This window comes from Ctenocephalides felis, unplaced genomic scaffold (assembly GCF_003426905.1).
Source record: "Ctenocephalides felis isolate EL2017-DRISC unplaced genomic scaffold, ASM342690v1 CF-g0.4_SCAFFOLD_03570, whole genome shotgun sequence".
Lineage (NCBI taxonomy): Eukaryota > Metazoa > Arthropoda > Insecta > Siphonaptera > Pulicidae > Ctenocephalides > Ctenocephalides felis.
Window position 1 is genome coordinate 7740198 of NW_020539724.1, and position 22889 is coordinate 7763086.

At 30.0% G+C, this 22889-nt stretch overlaps 2 protein-coding genes across 2 annotated transcripts in view; both read left to right on the forward strand.

The window, feature by feature from the left end:
• Nucleotides 1-22889, forward strand: part of LOC113382858 (lachesin-like) — a 589134-nt gene that overhangs the window by 539452 nt on the left and 26793 nt on the right. The gene's annotated exons all lie outside the window — the stretch shown is intronic.
• On the forward strand, nt 1224-17153 carry LOC113383169 (tubulin beta-4B chain-like). Its single transcript, XM_026621415.1, has 2 exons — nt 1224-1294; nt 17025-17153. Exons 1-2 carry the CDS (start codon nt 1238-1240, stop codon nt 17151-17153), a joined length of 186 nt encoding a protein of 61 aa, XP_026477200.1. The 5' UTR covers nt 1224-1237.

A 22889-nucleotide genomic window follows, 5' to 3' on the forward strand; every position in this document is an offset into this window, starting at 1 on the left:
GCATACCTTAGAAAAAATGGATGTATGTGTGTGTGTGTGATTTCGGAAACACGGATGATGCGATTTGAATAATACAAAAAACATTCGATTCGTATTGATAAGGAGATGTGCTGATTAGTTTTTGGCAAAGGCGGGTCTAACCGTTTCAAAGATATGGGGTAAAAAGTGCCAAAAAGGGTAACTCAGTTTTTAAGAGAATGGAGCGTCCGATTTGAATAATTCAAAAAACATTTTACTTATAACAATATGAAGAATTGATCAAATTTTCATGAAGGTAAGTCTAGCGGTTTCGGAGATCTAGTAAAAAAAAGTAAAAAAAATGCCATTTGACGGTAAAAAATGTTCATTAGACATATGTACATCAAATTATCAGTTACTTTATAGAGGTTTTAATAATAGGTATAAATTTTGTTTACATTCTCATGCGTTCCGCAACAGTGTTTATCCGTTAGACGGCGACGCGGCGCTTACGCGCTTCGATATTTCGTGTTTATGCAGTTAAAGCTGTACGATTGCTTTGAAAAAAGTTCAGAATTTCCAGAATATTTCAGAATAAATTTTCTTCAAAATGTCATTTTTTTCAAAAAAAAAAATGAAGTTTTTGTCAAAAATTTATAGATTCTCAAAAATCAAATTTTTTCAGAGTAAATTTTTTTCAAAAATGTAAATCTTTAAAAAAAATAATTTTTGGTACGGGAAGTTCCAGCAATTTGCCTTAAAGCACGATGCCATGCGCCCCACTAGTTGGATCATTCAATTGGGTGAATCGTGCACCCGAAATCGTGGGCGAAAAATTAAGGTATGCCAAAATGTTCAGAAATCTTTAAAACGTAAAGATAAGCAAAAAATTTCATTTTCGATTTTTTTTAGCGATCTCCTATAACTTACCCTACGGGAAGTTAAAAAAAAAATCAAATTCAAAACATCACAAATATTGAGAAACAGTGGTACACGCGTATCTCTAGGTTTGTCAGAGATAGACGGTTCCTCACTTCCAGTGCGTTTAAAGATAGTTAACTGCGCGAGCCAAGCGCATCGTATTCCTTCTTTGCATTCAGTCTCTAGCTGTTGGCTCTAGAGCGCGGAGTTCGGCTGATTTTTACGTTTTATTTTCAAATCAATCATTTGTATTTTTTTTTATTTTAACGATATTATCTTAATAATATATTGACGTGCATTCTGTTGAAAAACTCGTCAAGATTTTTTTTTAATTTTGAGCAAATCAGTCGGTGGAAACATGAGGGAAATAGTGCATTTACAAGCCGGACAGTGCGGAAACCAAATCGGTGCTAAGGTTCGTACAAGATTTGTTAAAATATTTAATCATACAATTAATTTTTAGTTATAGTAAAATGTATTTTTAAATATTATTAATTAGAAACTAGTGGGGCGCATGGCATCGTGCCTTAAGGTAAATTGCAGGAACTTTCCGTACCAAAAATAACTTTATTTAAAAGATTAACATTTTTTGAAAAAAATTTACTCTGAACAAAAATTAGATTTTTCAAAAACTATAAATTTGACAAAAATTTACCTTTATTTGAAAAAAAAGACTTTGAAGAAAAATTTATTTTGAAATATTTTGGAAATTCTGAACTTTTTTTCAAAGCAATCGTACTGCTTTAACTGCATAGAGACAAAATATCAAAGCGCGGATAAACATTGGTACGGAATCCATAGGAATGTGAACAAAATTTATAATTATCTACAAAATATTTAATAATTTGATGTGCAATGTCTAATGATCATTTTTGACCGCCAAATGGCATTTTTTTTACTTTTTTTACTAGATTTCCGAAACCGCTAGACCTGCTTTCATGAAAATTGTTAATACAAGTAAAATGTTTTTTGAATTACTCAAATCGGACGCTCCATTCTCTTAGAAACTTAGTTACCGTTTTTGGCACTTTATGCCCCATATCGTCGGAACGGCTAGACCTGCCTTCGCCAAAAACTGATCAGCATGTCTCCTCATCAAGACGAATCGAATGTTTTTTGAATTATTCAAATCGCTTCATCCGTGTTCCCGAAATCGTCGACTTTTAATATAATTTTAAATAAATTTCTTAAACATTTTCTTCGTATGTGTTTCTGTATATGTAAAATCTTATTTGCTGAAGAAAGTCATACAAATTATTTTAAGATTCTTCCAAACGAGTAAGGTTCTCACACAAAAAATAATTGGTTAAAACATTTATTTCTAATTATATTTGAAATGCTATTCTAAATTAGAAATTTGTTACAAAGAGCTTTTTGTTTTTCGAAAAGGAACTGGAAATGAAAAATACTGGGAATGTAGTTTTTGATTTAGTTTAGAGTTACTGCAGAGCTTTTTTACGAGCTTTTGAAACTTTAATATCTTCAATATTCACTTAACAGTTAAGGATACGTTTTTAATATTATACAAACTAGGTAGCATATATGAACAAAATAAAATTCGTTACAAAGCTTTACAATTCGTGAGAAGAAACTGAATATGAAAAATGCTTTTGGAAAATATAAGAATAATTTTTGCATTTGAGCTTATTAAATTTATTAGATTAATAATTAATAGAATTGCATAACATTATAACAAGGCTCAGAATGTTAATAAACAAATGTTAATTAGATAACTAATTAAGTTCATAAATTTGAACTTTGATAAAAAATCATTTACAAAAACTGCATGTATACATAAAATTTATAATGTTTGACAAATTATATTGAACTAACAAAAATTGTACTAAAAAAATGCAATAAATGAATAGTGTTTTTTTTGTACCGTTCTTATATTTAAACTCAGTTTGAATAAAAAGGTTATATTGTGACGATAATCATAATTATCGTCGTATTGATAATTATTGTCGCCTGATAGTCGTCAACCCCAGGGTACACAGCCCTACCACTACCCCTAACTATCTATTGGTTATTGGGGTCCATCAGAGAGACGCTCCGGAGATCCTGGCAATTAAGAAGTTAGAGCCAACGAAGACGTATCCCATAGGCGAACGCCTTGGGATACGTTAGTGTTAGTTGTGTGTGTGTTGTGCAACAAGACAGGTCCAGCTTAAAGGTCAGATTATGTAAATTATAAGTTGTAGCTATTCTCCCCCATACCCTCATATCTCCATATAAGCATATATACCATGATATAAGAATAAGTGGTATTAGTTAGGGAACATGACCTTATGCAAGTACGGTCATGTTCCACAAATACATGCGGAATGTATTATTAATTATTTTAATAGATTTAGTTATAAAAGTAATCTTGGTTTCATTCGTATAGTAGCTACTAACCCCCACAGGTAATTACAGGTACTTTAGCGGGCGATTGGAGTGTTGAAGCAACCCCTTCGTAACGGGGTTGCAAGGCTAAAATATATTTGGCAGCCATTGCATACCCCAAGAAGGGGGCTTCAACCCCTCAATTGTCACAATGATGAAAGCGTATTCGATCCCCAACTTACAATTTTTTTTATTTTATATTTAAATAATATTTAATAAAAAACCAAGCGAGTAGCTCCCACTGTATACGTGTTCGGTTGTATTTTAATGTGTTCGTAATTTCTATAGAAGTTTGTAGAATAAAATCAAATTCTAAACGTCGCGCAATTTCTTTACGTTTGTGTATCTTTGTGTGTGTATCGCTACATGTGTTTATCTGTAGTTTTTTTTTCTTAAAAGCGCGCGTATCCCAATATTTTGAAATTATAAATCATTGATTTGATTCTAAATAAGGCGTGAGTGTGAAACTTTATTAGTTGTTGTATTTTAATGGATTTGTTAAACTTTATTATATTTTTCGCGTTTTTTTTTTGGTGCGTTGCAAATAGTTTTGGAATATTCAATAGTATAAAATTTATAAAATAACAAAATTGTATTTTGTTCTAATCGAATTCAATTTTAATTCTTGCTCTATTAAGTTAATTCTATTTTTTTTTTCTCCCCAATTTTGTTTTACTGTATTACAAATTATTACATTATTATGTTTGAATAGTAAGCAATAAAAAAATAAATAAATAAAATAAAAATTATAAATTCATATAATCGTAGATGTAATTGCAATTTATTTTTCTTCATTTTATTCTTTCTATTATAAAAATTGCGGTAATATATCCACAAAAATATTTTTAATTTTCTAAAATAATATTCCAATAGTCGAATATATTTTTTCTAGTAAGCTCAAATATTGTACACTCTAGCGCACATACGCGCGGTCACGCAAAACACATGGCCATTTTTCGGAGAAATTTAACTTTCAAGTATCCTTTTTTAAGTGATTTTGACCTGGTCTGTGCGCGACCCAGACATGGTGTACAAGTTCAAAATTTTATACTCACACTCAGTGATTGTTAAACGGTTTGAAAATGTTCGCGCGCATAATGCATTTTGTTGTCATTTTTAATAATATTTTTAAACATAAGTACGGATATAAGTACAGATAAACACAAATAGGTTTAGCGGTTTTCATTTATTCTTTATTTAGATTTCTTTTTATTCGCGGTTGTTAACAAACCCTGTAATTACCAAATTTGTCGATTTTGAAGACGAATGAGGCAAGATTACTTTTTACTTTTACGCGCTATGAATAAAATAGTTAGGATAATTTAATTAAATTAAGGTCTACCATGAATTTTCTTTTAAAAAAAAAAAAGTCTGTTTCTTATTTGTGATTTTTTTTTTTTAATTATTGGTTCAGAATATTATGTAGACCTAAAGGGTTGTAAAAAAATATTAAGTTTTTCTTTACTTATATAGATTAAATAGTTAGGATTCTCTAAATATGTTAACGTTTACTAGAAAAGAACTTGTTTTTCTTTTTTATGTTATCGTTGGCAAATTACTTAAACTCTTATGAGAGTTTAGCTAAAAAAAAAAAAAAAAAATTTTGTTAACTTTTTTTTTCAACTAGATTCATAAGATAAGAATTTTGACTTTTTATTTTATATAGAAAAATTTAATTTAAGTTAAAAATTATTTTATAATAAATTAATGAGTTTAAAAGTTTTTGAAACTTATCCGAATAAGTCAAGTTTTTGTCACTTTTGTTAGTCAAGTGTAGGATTAGCAATTTAACAAGTTTTAACAAATTGCTATTATCGTTGGTTTTATTTTTAAGTAACTTTACGGGGGAGAATTAGCATAAAGACTAGCGTGCCTATGTGTAAAAGTGTAAGAACTTTGAGAAACTCACGGGGTGAGATGTTTGGCGCGTACGAAACGCGTGCAGAGAGTCAAAGTTTGTTGAGCCAAGCAGACAGTGCCGAATCGAATTTGTTTTATTCCTGATTTAACTGAGGAGAACTTTTTCAAATTATTGAAACATAGGCATACTATTCATATCTGACCAGCTGGATTGTTGTGTAATCAATAGGTATAGAGTAATTGGTTAGTAGTATTAGTATAGTTTTTTTTTTCTTACTTAATATTTTAACGTTGAATATTTTCGTGTATTTTCGTGTTTTTTTTAAGATGATGCAATAATGAATTAGTTTTAATAATTTTGATTATGATTATTAGTTTTAATAATTTGATTATTGATAATGTTTTTCTTTTTAACTGTTTTCTCTCTTTTTTATTGTTACGCGTACTAATGTTGGCCTCAGTTCTGCCGGGTCACCATTGACTGGTGCTCAATTCGCGGCTTTATCCGACCGATCCTATTACTAATAGTAGGATTGGGATATGATTTCTTTGCATAACGATTACAACGGCTATCGCGACCAGTCCAGTTATACATCGTATGCGGCACGGTAACGAAAGGACTAGCCAACCTTCGTTAATTAGAGCAGATTGCAGGCACAAAGTGTCTTTTAGAAGTCATATCTCTGCGGGTGCAGGAACACTGGTAAGGGTTTCACTCGGTCTTGCCAAGTACGGACCTGTACCCGACGGTTGGATAAACGCTCTAGTTGTGTGCGTCATACAGCTAGAACGGCCAGTGACACTCTTTCACAGTTTTTTTTTTTTTTTGATCAAGTAGTTTTTTTCTTCACATTTGCCTAATTCTTGTTAATTTTAATGTTTTATTATTCCATTATAAATTAGTTTTATATCATACGCGTAACTTCGTTAATTTTACTATTTTTATCCTATTCATCATTATTGCACCATCCGCTTTGTTCGCCATTTTATTATATTCGAATCATGTTTTTTTTATATTTATATATATCGTTATGTCGTTTTTTTAGCCGTACGTCGCGAAAGGTTTGGTTTGGTTTACGGATAGATTTTATAGACTTTGTTACAAGTTACAAAGTATTGAGAGTATAGAGGGCAAAGTTGAAAAGTTAAATGTGTTATGGCGGCCCTATTGTTCATATATGATTAAATAATAGTTTTATATCTGTAAAGTATGACAATGATTAAGACTGAATGCAAACTATTATTTTCGTCGTGTTTATTTGTTTATTGATGTCACCGTAAATCAAACCAAACGAACGTTTGTAGTGTATTACCCCGTTTATACCGTCGGTGTTTTGTTAAATTTTCGTGATGCCCTTTTATATGGACAAAATACGATTTGATTTTTTATCAAAAATACTTTAATTCCGTCTCGTCAATAGTTATTGGCTCGTGTTTTTGACCGCCCAATCCCGATTAAGGGGTCCGATATGGCAAATAAAATTAATGAAATAAAGTAAGAAAGGAATAATCGAGAGAAACATGTGTGGGTAGTAGAGATAGGGCAAACTTGATGTTCAGAATCAAGTATAAGTATGAGTTAGTTTATATAAACTGAAGGATCGTGTCGTAGCATTTACCATCCTTTTTAATTTTTATTTTCAATAGTCCTTTTTTCAATTTTTTTGTATATGATTATACCGTAGGCAACTCGGCCGTCGGTTGACGTAGCTTTAGTCCGAGCGGCCGGGACAAGCAGTAACGCTTGGGCATGAAACGTCCGGGCTCGTTTCATAAGAAATTAGATTGATACGACATGATTCATTTTTGTAGAGTAAAAGATTTTTTCGGCGTAGAAGTATATGATTGAGAAAAAAATCATTTACTTTTTTTTAAAATAATAATAATATAAGGTTTAGTCTTAAGATTCCCCTCCCCCTCCCTTAGATAGGTTGTAGAATTAAGTTTTAGAATATGTTAGGATATTTAGTCGTCATGGTGCAAAGAAGTTATAGTGGGATTTTTGTTTGTGGAGAGTAGGTTGTTGCAACAAGATTATATAAATATAAGTCTGCAGGCTTATATCGGGACGCCATATCGGATGTACGTTTTTGTTATGTGTATATGAGATATGAGAATATTATTGTTTAAAGCTGGGCCCAGTTGTCCACGAGCGAGGACCATTGAGGTGTCCGAATCGATGGACGCGTACGGTTTCAATCGGGGAAACCGCCCTTAATCAAACCCGCAGCCGTCGAATTATTATGAGTATTATATTGAGTGATTTTGGGAATAGTTTAAGAAGGTACCTTCAGTGAGACTGGAATGGCGCCATAGGTCGCACGTCGCCATTTCCCCGCGAAGGGGGCAACATTGGAGGGCCCTTGTGCCGAGCTGGGGAACTCCGGGTGTGTCCCGCTTACACAGGTGATTGTAAGTGCCATTGTTTTTGGGTGGGCATAAGCGGTCGGTCTAGTGTTATTATGGTTGGGGCGCTGCGGGGGGGAGCAAGAAGGATAACTAGATCTTAGCCCCCATCTGTGGTCTTGTGTTTGGGGGGCAATCACACCAGTAGAGGCTGAATTACTGTAAATGTCGCGCTCGTTAGTCATTTAGTGATTTAAGTAATCGAGTTTAGTTTAAAGCAAATGTAAATAAATTTTCAATTGTTTATCGTCACATTAGTTAATTGTTTATGTTTTTCCACGCGTTACTCCATATTGTCCATATCATCGGGCTCATCGATTCTGGCGAACTAATTTAGATTTCGGGTTACGTTTATTTCGTAATAACTAATACTACAACCAAGATAATAGGGAACAGCACACACACATAGGTTAGGTTTGTTTTCAAGATAGCGTGTTCCGAAAAAAAATTGTACAAGAAAACGTTCTCTTTTTAGTAACATCTTAATCTTTCCACGTGTAATTTTTCTTTTTGTATTGTAGCATTATGTATAAATGGTAGTTTTTCTTTTGTGTCTAATTTAAATAACATCGCGATTTGAAGTTCAAATAAGTACAGTTTTTTTTTCAAACACGAGCTCTTGGAAAACAAAATTAATTAAGTTCAAGTTTCAAGTTGAAGGTCAAATTGACCCATATATAAATTTAGTTTTGATATTTGTTTTAAAGATTATGGTTGTCGATTTATATATGTTTTTATTGAATACTTGTGATGTTAATTATTGATTTCTTTTTGTTTGTTGTTCATCAACCTTCTTTGTTAACAAATGGGGGAATAGCTAGTTAGGAACCCAATACGTCATATATCTGGCCGAAAGCACAATTACTGAAGGCACACACCCACAACTACAGTCTACGTTCAAATTCACATTTAGTAAACCAGGCTCTGGACGTACACCCAACAATTATGGATACCGCTACGGGGACCTCAAACATCGTTGGAAAGTAGCAACAATTTTTAGAGCCGAGGGCGGCTCTGGTGTGACAGGGGGGCGTGTGACGATAATCATAATTATCGTCGTATTGATAATTATTGTCGCCTGATAGTCGTCAACCCCAGGGTACACAGCCCTACCACTACCCCTAACTATCTATTGGTTATTGGGGTCCATCAGAGAGACGCTCCGGAGATCCTGGCAATTAAGAAGTTAGAGCCAACGAAGACGTATCCCATAGGCGAACGCCTTGGGATACGTTAGTGTTAGTTGTGTGTGTGTTGTGCAACAAGACAGGTCCAGCTTAAAGGTCAGATTATGTAAATTATAAGTTGTAGCTATTCTCCCCCATACCCTCATATCTCCATATAAGCATATATACCATGATATAAGAATAAGTGGTATTAGTTAGGGAACATGACCTTATGCAAGTACGGTCATGTTCCACAAATACATGCGGAATGTATTATTAATTATTTTAATAGATTTAGTTATAAAAGTAATCTTGGTTTCATTCGTATAGTAGCTACTAACCCCCACAGGTAATTACAGGTACTTTAGCGGGCGATTGGAGTGTTGAAGCAACCCCTTCGTAACGGGGTTGCAAGGCTAAAATATATTTGGCAGCCATTGCATACCCCAAGAAGGGGGCTTCAACCCCTCAATTGTCACAATATTAATAATTTAGTGAAATACATACAATCTTCCGTTAGCAAAAATGAATTTATTCATCACAACTTTAACAATCGCTGAATTTAAGTATGATGATCTCTATTATCTATGTGGCGACCAGAACTTTTTAAATAAAAAAAAATAATTAAAGAAATTGCGATGTCAAGAGATCACGTGCATAAATCCAACCTGGGTAATTAAATTCAAATTATGAATACTAAGAGAACTGTTATGAAAAATTAGTTACATCGAGTCATAGACACATAATATCCATTTGGAAGTGAATACTACTGCCTTTTTTTTGAATAGCTATAATTAAAATTAAAAATACAAAAAATACATTGATGTATTGGCATTAGTTTAACGTCACAGCCAAAATGTGTTTAGGAACTTGTTTAAATTTTGATTCAACAGTCGTAATAAAATATAAAAATTACGAATTAGTTTGAGTTTGGGGGGAACAAACCCTATGAAAAATAATCTTCAAAAAAAGAATTATCCAAAAGTCAGTATAAGATAATATTTAAGATACTTGAAAATACTTTGAATTATTTGAACAGATTTTTTTAAAAAATGCAAACATTTGAGAATTGTAATTTTTTTTTCATAATCTTTCCGCTGCCATTAAGGGATAAAACTTTAATTGATGAAGGAACAAGATCAGAGACGCGTAAAGAGCTGGCTAATTAACGGTTTCCTTAAATTAAGGATTTATTATAGCTTGTATTTCCAGCTATAAAACAAGATTAAATTAATAGAACGCGGTAAAAGCACATACATTTACACGCCGGACACATGCACCATAAAGTATAAACTGCAATTTAATATACATACATTGTAAAATACAGTTATGTATAAAACAAATTTGATTAAATCCGTTTTATTCCTACAATTCCTTTATGCGTAGAAAAATATGTAAAATCCTAGAAACTGATAAACGATGGCTGGTAAAACCCAAAGAGTTGTCCTACCTTTAAGTGATGAATCAAATCACCGTGGATAGATATCTTTGAATAATTGTTTAAAAATCATTTAAATTACTACAAATTCTGTAATACTGATGATTTTTTTATTGATCTATAGAGAAAATTGATGCTTGACACATCAGGCAGTCTACTACATATAAGCATTCAGACCTTTAACTACTAGGCCCAAGTAAAATTCGTGTCAGTTTATAAAATATGAACAACAAATATTGTTGCTGTCCAAAATGGGTATACCAATTCGAAGCCCATTGCTCTAACCACTAATATAATTTATATCCTCAATAACATAGGCTTTCTACCATCTTATGTCCTGACAACTTAATGTTTTTCGAATATCCACCGCCAATTTACATACTGATTATATATTACTATGCTCCTTTTTTAGTTAAGATTTCCTTTTCATGAAATAATTACTTTCATAAACGACTATAATATGTTAATAACAGCTATAACCTAATAAAGTGGCAACAACCCGACGATTTCTAGTATCATAAAACATGCAAGAATAGCGATAAAATCCATTTAAAACCACGATATAAATTATATTGTATTAATTAAACGCATCTCATATAAATTGATAGTTATTCACTATAAATAAACTTAACAGATCGTTAGGAAATTCTGATATCCATAACTTGGTGTTAACCACAAAATTGCCATTGCAAGATCAAGAAACCAAATGTACTACTTTGGGTAGACTACCAGTACTAATAAGAACCACAAGTTCGATAATTTTATCTCAATTATAATTATAATTGATAGTAATGCATCTATTCTTCAGATCTCCAACACCAACATTATTGATGCTATTAATGTTAAATTTATTTTTCTTGGATAATTACTGTATTTGTATGATGAAACAGGAAACGGAAGACTTTTCAATCACACGGTTTTGTGATATTGTGACTCTTATTAATATCAGTACATTTACCCACTTAAGTACGTTGACTTTGAAAACTTGAAAGAAATTGAGACATCAGGAATCACCATAATAATTTATCTAGTAAATAAACCATTGTTAACTTGGCGAAGGGCAAGTTATAGTAATGGCAAAAAAATTGAAAATACGTTTCAAAACCTTCTGAACATTTTGGCATACCTTAGAAAAAATGGATGTATGTGTATGTGTATGTGTGTATGTGCGGATACAAATTTTAGTCGACGATTTCGGGAACACGGATGAAAAAAACATTCGATTCGTATTGATAAGGAGACGTGGCTGATTAGTTTTTGGCGGAGGCAGGTCTAACCGTTCCGAAGATATGAGGAAAAAATAGCCAAAAACGGTAACTTAGTTTTTAGGAGAACGGAGCGTCCGATTTGAATGATTTAAAAAACATTTTACTTGTATTTTCATGAAGACAGGTCTAGCGGGTTTGGAGATCTAGTGAAAAAATGCCAAAAAAACGGTCAAAAATGACCATTAGACATATGCACATCAAATTATCAGATATTTTAAACAAATTTTAACAATAAGTATAAATTTTGTTTGCATTCCTATGGGTTCCGTACCAATGTTTATCCGTTAGACGGCGACGCGGCGTTTACGCGCTTCGATATTTCGTTTCTATGCAGTTAAAGCAGTACGATTGCTTTGAAAAAAAGTTCAGAATTTCCAAAATATTTCAAAATAAATTTTTCTTCAAAAAGTTTTTGTTCAAAAAAAGTAAATTTTTCTCAAAAATCTAATTTTTTCGAACTAATAATTGCAGAAGATTCGGCAGCATTCACGGAGCTGCATTTAATTTTTCAGACCAAAACTGTGTTCATTACTAAAACAATTATGTATTTTCACCATGTTCAATTATTCTGAAAATATTTATGCAATAAAGAACTGCATTTCATCCAGATTCTATTACAATCAGCTGCTCCTCGTGGAATCTCAATACCATAAATTTTATGTGGCAGAATGAAGCGCGCTCGCATATAAATGAATTTACGGCCGGTATTTACAATTTTAACTACGACATTAATTAAAATGTATTCATGTTCGAGTAAACTTTGTAATCTTACATATAAATAGTCGGTTCTGTGTTTTATTTTCGACTTCTTAAGTAATTTATTGCGCTAAACCCTAAGAGAGATATTTAATGGTGCACTCAAAATTACACGTATGGAAACGTCTGTTCGAGAACGCATTCTGTCACATAGAAATTTTATAAATAGATCTTTGAGGCGATTCCTAAATTTGGAATCTCCAGAATACAAGTTCAATAGACTTCTAGAAATGAAAAAAATAGCGGAAACTCGGTTTTCGGTGTGCTCGAAACTAAAATAAGAAAGATGGTTTGTTTTTCTTCCTGTTGGAGATTTAAATAAGCTTGGTTGGAAATTCTATGTTTCAATAAATTAATCCTCGAAATGCACAATTAGGTGCAAGTGGAAATTTGCCTTAGGTACAACTTCCATTTAACTAACCAACTAGATCAGTACCAAATATTGCTATCGTTTATAAATTTTGATAAAATAAACTTTTATAAAGACCCATATATTTTATGGATGTTCGTTAAGACCTCTATCCGAAAGTTTCACCAAAATCATCTAAAATCTAACAATTACGAAAAAAAACTACTTGGCCAATCTTCATCCAAAATTCAAAACGGTTACAACTGATGGGTTTTAAATTAGTAAAATGTATCCAGGACTTTTTGCGCAAAAATATAAATATTTTACACTTTTTTATTAGTTATAGAGAAATGGGTGGACCCGATCGTTTCTTAAACCTTGTGAAATTCAACAAAAGAAAATAAGCAAATCAGATTTTCTGGCAAAAGCAAATTTTAAATGAAAAATTAAAAAACAAATCTTGTTAATATTACTCAAAGTATTTTAATTTAATTAAAACAATCACTTCGGTGCTCAGAATTTAATTAAAACGAAAAAGGTGAAATATTTGTTTTTTTTTTAATAATTAAAGCTTAGTCATTTCTATTTGCTAGCAGATACATATTCAGTAATTTCAATTTACTAATTTTGAATTATTAATTGCACTTAATAACATGACCTATGGCAAAATAATTATATTTTATCGCAAAAGATTGTTCACCGCTAAAATTAGAAATTTTTGACACACATTCTTTAAAGACTTGATTCATGTACACGTTTTTTTGGATATATTAAATTCAATTAGATAAATGAAATAAAGAATATACGTATATTTAACTCTTAAGAAAGGGCAACCCAATGAACAACCACATTATATGAGTAGATTATGCTAGATGTTGCAGCAATGCCCACGAGAAACTATTTTGGCTCGAGATAATTGATATCTATTACAAAATGCAAATCTGTTGTACTGCTTGATATCGAGCTGACAGAATTTAGGATTGAACAATGGCAAAGTTTGTTAAGACTTGATTCAAGTACACATTTTTTCCATATATGTTCAATAAGATAAATGAAATAGGTAAAATTATTTATACGTATTTTGAGCTCAAAAAAGGGCAACCCAATGGACAACATATAATGTTGGCGTATGTATGTTGCAGCAATGCCCACAAAATACGATTTTCGCTTGAGATAAGATAACTCAAAGTGCAAATCTGTTATACTGCTTGATACCGAGCTGGACGAGGTCAAGATCGAACATTCATAGCAACAACGTTACAAAATGTATATATTACGATTCAGTTACATAAAAACTTTACTTTATTACCATACTGCAATTAAATAAACTTATTAATTAATACATATGCAGACGTCTACAATAATAAAAAACCAGCAGTAAGCCTGCATTATATTTTTTTCATCTTATTTTATGTTCTAAATTACCATCTGTAATAAAGAGTATCACAATGACTGTATACAACAGAGAAAATTATTCCACATAAACCCATTATGATGGTACATATTATAATAATAGGCTTTTTATGAATAATTATGGGTCGAACCTAACAGGAACTTATAACTTTCATTTGTATTATGAAGAAATATTAGTCGGATAATGTAGATGTTAAATTAGTTGTATTTATCATGTTTGCTACGAGTAATCATAACAATTGCTTCTGGAAATCGTAATTTTATTATGAAGGGTAATTTGAAACAGGCTTAGTATATTTTTGAATTGTAACATTCATAAAAACAATATTGTGAAAACAATAAAAACGAAATTGTACTAAAGTTTGTTGGTAAAAAAAGTATGTCCATTAACTATGTTAATACCATTCAAAGCCAAATAATTGTAAGAGAGCATAAGAAAATTTATTCTAATATGGTCAACTTGTGTTGCCACATCACTCCTGGTTTTGAATTTTTAATTTTTCATCACTTAAAAAAATATTAAGGGAGTGATGTGGCAACACAAGTTGTCATGTCGGAATAATCTATAATATTTATTGTAATTTTTATGGAACTAATCATTTGAAGCATTATTATAAACATTACATAAATATTCTATGCAAATAATTAAAGTGTGAAGATTTATGCATCACATTTTGAATTGAACTTGAAATAGTTAAAAGAAAGCAATGTCATAAGTATAGATATGGTTCTAAAATCATCATAATTCATTTACAAGTTAATGTCTCGTTACAAACCAGCATATAAAATTATCAGAACTATTCCCGTTCGAGATAACCATAATAAATCTTACTTAACCATGTGTTTCATCTTCCCCTGACAGAAAACATAGTTTTTTACAAATGTCAAAACATTGACTTAATTATTTTTTTTTTAATTTTGAATTATTTTTGTAAGTGTAAGTAAAGAAAGTTCTGCGCGCAGCTGTTCAATTCAAAAATAAAACCCGTATGAAATTTTGGACAAGTGTAAATTTAAAAATAATTTATATAATAATGAAATAAAAATTTATACTAAAATAATGTAAATAAAGTAATACTTTATACTTGTTTATCTATGAGTAATACTATTGTGGTGGCAATGACCTAAACAAAAATTTTATTAACGAAACACAACAAATTTAAGAAAAATGGTTGGAATGAATATTGGATTGCATTTATTCAATATACAATATGATTACCAATCATATTACGAATGAAAATTTTATTCAATGTATTGATTTAAGTAATTCGATATTCAAATAAAAAATTAATTATAAATTCTATGATTAACCACAATTTGCAAAAAACATAAAAAGACTAATAAATTCATTTATAAATGGCATGCGAAGGTACCCACAAAGTTTGTTTTATTTAGAACAAATAAAATACAATTTACAAAAAAAAATTAAAATACTGTTCAATCGATCTTTAACTTGATTTATACAGTACTAGTTGTATTTTTTTTTTAATTAAGGCAAAAATATTGATGGATTTGTGTCGATAGTCATCCGGCAGGTGTTATTGTTCTCTCAAGCATTAAGATGAGTTCTAATTAAATGATTCAGTGATTTGCTTCAATTTTAAATCATTTTCAAAATGAGAGAAAAAAAAGTAAATATGGGATGAATTTGTATAAACAAGCAATTAACAAAATTTTAAGAATCAGATGAATCGCATTTAAAAATTTTAGTACAGCCTTAACAGGTATGCAAGAGGTAACCGAGATGAATAATAGAACTCAGGAATTTTGTATAAAAAACTATACAAAACTTTGTATAATTTATAACACTTAATTTGTTGAATAATATAATAAGTATAATTAATGAAATAAAAAAATCAGCAAACGTTACATCATCAGTATCAAAATGTAAATGTAGTAACAAGGAGAACCTGAAGTCTATTCTTCTGCGATTTTGTTTTGCATGGTGATCAACCATCATAGTTTAAAATAGTATAGGCCTAGGCGAAGTGGATTAACTATAAAATTTAACTTTATAATTAAAATTTACGTACGCCTACAGTATTAACATATCTCGATAACTCACAATAAGCCTGGCATACTTAGCTGGACTAAAATCATAAATTATAACTTAGAATTCCAAAGATTAATAAATATAGCAAAATAGTTATATCGTTATGAAAATAAGAGCAATTAAATTCGAACGGCTAAAAAAACTTAATAGGTATAATTAAAAAATAATGTTATAAGTAGGTATTATTTGCAGTCAAATTATCAACAGTCGACAATGAATCACTAATTTTACTTCATGTTTCTCCAAATGATGTGCTTCTATTATCAAAGCATATGTAACTTTTTCAACCTTTACCTACTATAAATTAAAACCACAGCTTCCCAAGACACGTTTTATGATGTTTTTTTACGGAGAAATTTACGTTGCAGTGTTTTATTTTCCATGATTTATCCTCTGTGAGGTTTCTAGCTCATAAAATATTACCACAAGAAAACGTTATTTATTACCTTATTGAGTGTAAATGAAATAAACCACAAATCAGAGGTAAATTTGTGAATAATCAAATATAGTCAATAAATGGAATTAGGATCCTCGTGGCCTATTGGCTAAGGAAACAGATATGAGGTTCACCTTGGACAACCTGATGTCAACATCAGTGACATCAGTTTTTACTTGAAAATATAAATAGTAATATGTTTTAAAATGAAAATAGCATTTACCTAACATTGCTGCATCATCAGTGTCAAAGAAATTGTAGTAATAAATTCATCAGGATTAGGACAATCATTTGGGTTACTATTTATAAAAGACAGTCGTCCAAGACGTCAACACAACAAGCTAGTAGAATGTATGAAGTTCTGATTGCAGTTAAAAATAAATAATTAAAATTACTGACCAAGTATTTCTAAAGATATAAAAATATCTTGCTTATTTCAGATCAAAATACCTATTAATAATCACATCCAAAGAGATTAAGCGATTACTGCGTTATCAACGCAAATACTTTATCATTCCACGCATATGTCTGATTATAATTTCATTTACTTATTTATAATGACTGACGAACAAAAATGATTGATAGTTATGTATTATTTTTTATTTATTTTTGCAGTTCTGGGAAATTATCTCCGAAGAACATGGTATCGACCCAAGTGGCATTTATCACGGCGAGAGCGACCTTCAACTCGAACGCGTTAGCGTCTACTACAACGAGGCTTCTGGTGAGAAAAATATTCATTAATTCGATTTTTAATAATAAAAATTATTTGTAAATGATGAAAATTTAATGGATTTGTTGTGAAATGTGTTGAAAATGTTGTGGCTAAATTTGGCAACGTTGTATATGTAATGTATACACGAAATGCAACAAAAGTATCTTGGTGCATCAACTTGCTCCAGGAGGGCTTGATAAAATTAGAAAATAATCGATTGTAATGCTAAGCAAAATATAATAGAAAGAACGTATAAATAAATAATGAGTTGTACAGATAGTAATTGTTTCAGCAATGTTTTGTAAGTTACTTTTCTAATTCTAATTTACCAATTGAATTGGCATTCGATTTAGACCTGAGTACCTACTATCAAAATTTTGTAGATGTCCATAATGGAAAGAAAAGGAGCAAATATTAAAAAGAACTTTCCTAATTGGCTTAAATATAAAAATGCATTATTACTATTGGTAGATTTAAAAAATCATTATACCACTAAAAAAAACAATTTTCAAGTTTGTGAAGAGATCCTAGAAACAACTAGATAGTTTAAGTAAATTTAGTTTAAGCGATCTAAAATATTGATTTTCATAAAACAATGTATTATTATTTGGTGTGCTTGAAGTCGAATTCAAAATATTAGTATACACCTAACTAAAATGTTTTCGCATTTTTAACTACTCTGGCGAACTTGTTATCAAGCAGTAATAACAGTAATAATGCAATTAGAGATTAAAATTTTTAAATATGATCAAAAAGTAAAAATAGCATTTCGGGGGCATTGCTAAAATTTTCACATCAGTATTAGAAATATATTTGACGAACAATCAGAAAGAGAATTTGTTGGGTGTCAACCATTGAGTTGCCATCTTAAACTAACTCGAGAAATTATCACAATAACGTATAGAAAAGATATATCTCAAAATAAAGTTTTCTGGATTCGACAACTATTTTGGCTAGCTTGTTATCAAGTACTAATAACAGACTAATTAGAGATTAAAAAATTCAAATACGATCAAGTAAAAATAGCCTTTCGGAGGCATTGCTATAAATATTCACATCAGTATTAAAAATAATTTAATGAACTATCAGAAAGAATGGTCAACTATTGGGTTGCCTTATTAAACTAACTTAAATTATCACAACAACTTATATGAAACAGATAGTTTTCATTAAAATAAAATTTTCTGGATTCGACAACTGTTTTGGCTAGTTTGTTATCAAGCAGTTATAACAGACTTTGATATAAATCGCAAACATGATCTAGTGTGAAAATAGCCTTTCGAGGGCATTGCTTTATATATATATATATATATATATATATATATATATATATATATATATACATCAGTATTAAAAATATTTTTAATGAATTATCAGAAAGAGAATGGTCAACCATTGGGTTGTAGTCTTGTACTAACTTAAGTTCTATACAACGTACAGAACATATAGTTCTCATTAAAAAAAATATTAGTTGTGAAAAAATATTAAATTCATGAAATTGTCATTTATAAATAAATAAAATAAATATATAAAATAACCAAATTGTTTAAAAATCCATGGATAGATATCTTTGAAATCATAAATAAAAATAAAAATTACTCTCTGAAGAAAAATTATTACCACCTCGTATAAGTCAAGATTATACGCTGACTAATTTTCACATCGTAAATCAAGAATCAGAAGCTGGTAAAATAAAAAACAAACATCTATATTTTACTGTGTAAAAAGTCCTATGGGCGTATATAGTTAGGCTATACATGCCTCATTGAAAACCTGCTAATAGATAATATACAAAATGAGTACCTTCAGAATAAAAGCAAATATTAATTGTAATTAGAATCTGTATAGTAAAGGTGTGCATATAATTGACAACTAGGATGTGCTATCAATTGGAAACATGGATTCCTATTTCACCGTTATTTAAAAAGCTATGATAGATTGATAAATTATATATATAGGAACAAGTTGATGTATCATGGGGTCCCGTATGGAACTAATTGCATTTATACGGGCTTTTGCATATATAATAAATTTGTATCGATAAATAGATGATTAGGGTTGAGATAGATTTAATATAAACATTTGGATAATTGATTCTTAATCTACAAAATATACTCGTAATCGTAACACAAACCGAAGTTCCTCGAGTAAAGGGCCTGAGCCAAATTTTAGAATCGTCTAAAATTTTAGAATTTATTTTAATAGAACAAAAATAACTGAAATTTATGGTAACAACTGCTTACTAATTTCGAATAAAATAAGTAATCAAAATTCTAATACTCCGTGAATGTAGTAATTCTTACATAATTTTGAAGGTATAAGTTCTGAAGAGCCTTAAATTTGAATTTAAAGTCTTGTGAAAATATATAAAAACTGTTAGTGTTAATGATTTTTCAATGACTTGAGACTTGAAATGAACACAATTTGAAAACTTTCTAAAATTTCGTTTTTAAAAAGCATATACTACTAGGTATAAAGTTTATTCAAAACTGCAATGAAAATTTCAAGTTTTTTGGTTCTATTACATTTTGTAATAAAAAATGCAAGTATTTGTTCTACTATATATTTTGTAATCAAATATTTCTATATCTTCGAGAGAAAACGAATATATTTTAATTAGTTTAAGAATAGTTTAATATTTAAATATTTCTAGATCTTCCAAAACAAATTCAAAAAAATGCTATTTTTTATTTAGCTAAAATATGGGAGCATTTACTTTTTAATCTATTTGGTTGAAACTAATAAAACCAAGAAAGTCGATTGTCCAATTTGTCTAAGAATAGTTTGATATTCAAATATTTCTAGATCTCCCGAAAAAAATAAGTATTTTTTAATTAGCTAGATAATAATAGCATTAATTTTTGCATCTATTTTGAAAAAACTAATATAACCGAGAAAGTCGTTTGTCCAATTTGTCTAATAGTTTAAAATATTTAAATATTTCTAGATCATCTAAACAAAACATAGTATTTTTTGATTAGCTAGAAAATAGCATTATTTTTTCAATCTATATGGAGAAATACTAATAAAACTGAGAAAGTCAATTGTCCAATTGGTCTAAGAATAGTTGGATATTCAAATATTTCTAGATCTCCCGAAAAAAATTAAGTATTTTTTAATAAGCTAGATAATGATAGCATTAATTTTTTAATCTATTTTGAGAAAGATAAAACCAAAAAATTCAATTGTAAAAATGGTTTCTAAAATTTTTACTGGAATTGTTCGCAAATCATTACCTTCTTTGTTTAATGAAGAGGGTAGGATGTTAGCTAAGACGCAATGTAATTATTAAAAAGGTAAAAATATTAAAAAGGTAAAAGTATTAAAAAAATATGTAAAAAAATTCATTTAATACTTATATAAAATTTTAGTAAAAATACATATACTTATTGATAGAACAACCAATCATTGGAACCCTCGACATGAAATTCAAGGTATTACATAATATATATTATGGTATAAGACAATTATTTTACAAAATTCTCAGTTTCGATGTGAAAATAAGTCTGCATATGACGACTTGTATAACGTAAAAACGAATCGAAAAAAATCACAATTTTTATGATATCAATTAGTTCGACTATAAAAAAAATCTGTAAGCCAATTAGCAAGTACTTAGATGATTCTCTTATTCCATAAATTGTTGACATTTATTCAGACACAGATATATAAATATGCAGAAATATGCAATATTCTGAGAGGAATCGTAAAATTGAAATTCTGAAGTCCGTGGAAGAGTTGAGCCTGTGCCTTTTTATGAGTAATATATTACTGCGTGCAATCGTGCAATGGAATGCAGGGATATTTCTTTGATGTTTGGTTTATTTCTGTATTCTATGTACATCCAGATATATATTCGCCAATTCTATGTACATTCCAAATATAAAGGCATATATATATATATATATATATATATATATATATATATATACAGTAGAACTCCAATTATCCGAATTAATGGGGACCGGGACCCATTCGGATAATCAAATATTCGGATAATCGGAGTTTGTTTTTAAAATTGCCATTGGAGAGAAAAAAAAGTTACGTATTGATATTGCACTATTTTTTTTATTGTATTAAATGAAAGAAACATGACATTTTCACATGTTTTAAATATAAATAAAATGTACTTATGTACAAGTTTAGATATAAAAATCATTGTTTTGTAAACATCTCCGTCAAATCAAAACAAACAATGTGCCTACACTGGCTTTGCTGGTGGAAGAATAATAGCACACTTAGACTTTTTTGGACAATTTTTCTGAAAGTGATTCGGATAATCGGCGATTCGAATAGTCGGAGTTCGGATAATTGGAGTTCGGATAATTGGAGTCCTACTGTATATATATATATATATATATATATATATATATATATATATATATATATGCCTTTATATTTGGAATTATTTGAAGACCACTTGCATTCGACTACACTCGCTCCACTCACCAGAAAACCAAAAGATTTGTTTACTAATATTTGCTTCGTTTATCAGAATGGTTATGACATTATGTACATTAGAGTGGTCCTTAATATGGACATTTTCGAATTTCCTTGCTCCCAAGGGCTCAAATGGTTCCAAATTGATAAAAAACAATTTTCTGAAAGTTTTAACTCTTAATATTAACTTCTAGATAGTGCGCAATTCAATCAAACTTCGTATGGAAATAGCATGGAAAATATTTTGAAAATTAAAAAAAAAATATTTTAGGTATAACTTAGCGACAAATGAATTAAAAGTGGAAATTCGTGTCATTTTTTATTGAAAATTAGACGCTCTGCAAAATTTTTAACTTCCCGTAGGGCAAGTTATAGTAATCGCAAAAAAATCGAAAATGAAAATTTTTATATATCTTTACGTTTCAAAGGTTTCTGAACATTTTGGCATACCTTAGAAAAAATGGATGTATGTGTGTGTGTGTGTGTGTGTGTGTGTGTGTGTGTCGACGATTTCGGGAACACGGATCAACCGATTTGAATAATTCAAAAACATTCGATTCGGAGACGTGCTGATTAGTTTTTGGCGAAGGCAGGTCTAGCCGTTCCGAAGATACGGGGCAAAAAGTGCCGAAAACGGTAACTCAGTTTTTAAGAGAACGGAGCATCCGATTTGAATAATTCAAAAAACATTTCACTTGTATTGACAAGATGAAGAATCGATAAAATTTTCATGAAGGCAGGTCTAGCGGTTTCGGAGATATGGAGGAAAAAGTAAAAAAATGAGCCATTTGGCGGTCAAAAATGATCATTAAACATATGCACATCAAATTATCAGATATTTTATAGAGATTTTAAAAATATGTATACATTTTGTTAACATTCCTATGGGTTCCGTACCAATGCTTATGCGTTAGACAGCGACGCGGCGCTTACGCGCTTTATATTTTGTCCCTATGCAGTTAAAGCAGTACGATTGCTTTGAAAAAAAGTTCAGATCTTTCACAATATGTCAAAATAAAGAAAAAAAAATTTTTTTTCAAAAAAAAAATTTTTTTATTATTTTTTTTTTTAAAAAAAATTTCAAAAAAAAGTAATTTTTTGTCCAATCTATAGTTTCTCAAAAATCTTATTTTTTCAAAGTAAATTTTTTTCAAAAATGTTGAACGTTTTTAAAAAAATAATTTTTGGTACGGGAAGTTCCAGCAATTTGCCTTAAGGCACGATGCCCTAATTGCCTTAAGACAGAATTCCACTTACAGCTAGTTGAAAATTTTTTCATGCTATTTCCATACAAAACTTTGAATTGTGCTGTATCTAAAAGACAA

Coding starts and splice junctions, on each gene's coding strand:
- LOC113383169 (XM_026621415.1), top strand. CDS start 1,238: ATGAGGGAAATAGTGCATTTACAAGCCGGACAGTGCGGAAACCAAATC. Junction 1,295..17,024: donor GAAACCAAATCGGTGCTAAG/GTTCGTACAAGA, acceptor TTATTTTTGCAG/TTCTGGGAAATTATCTCCGA.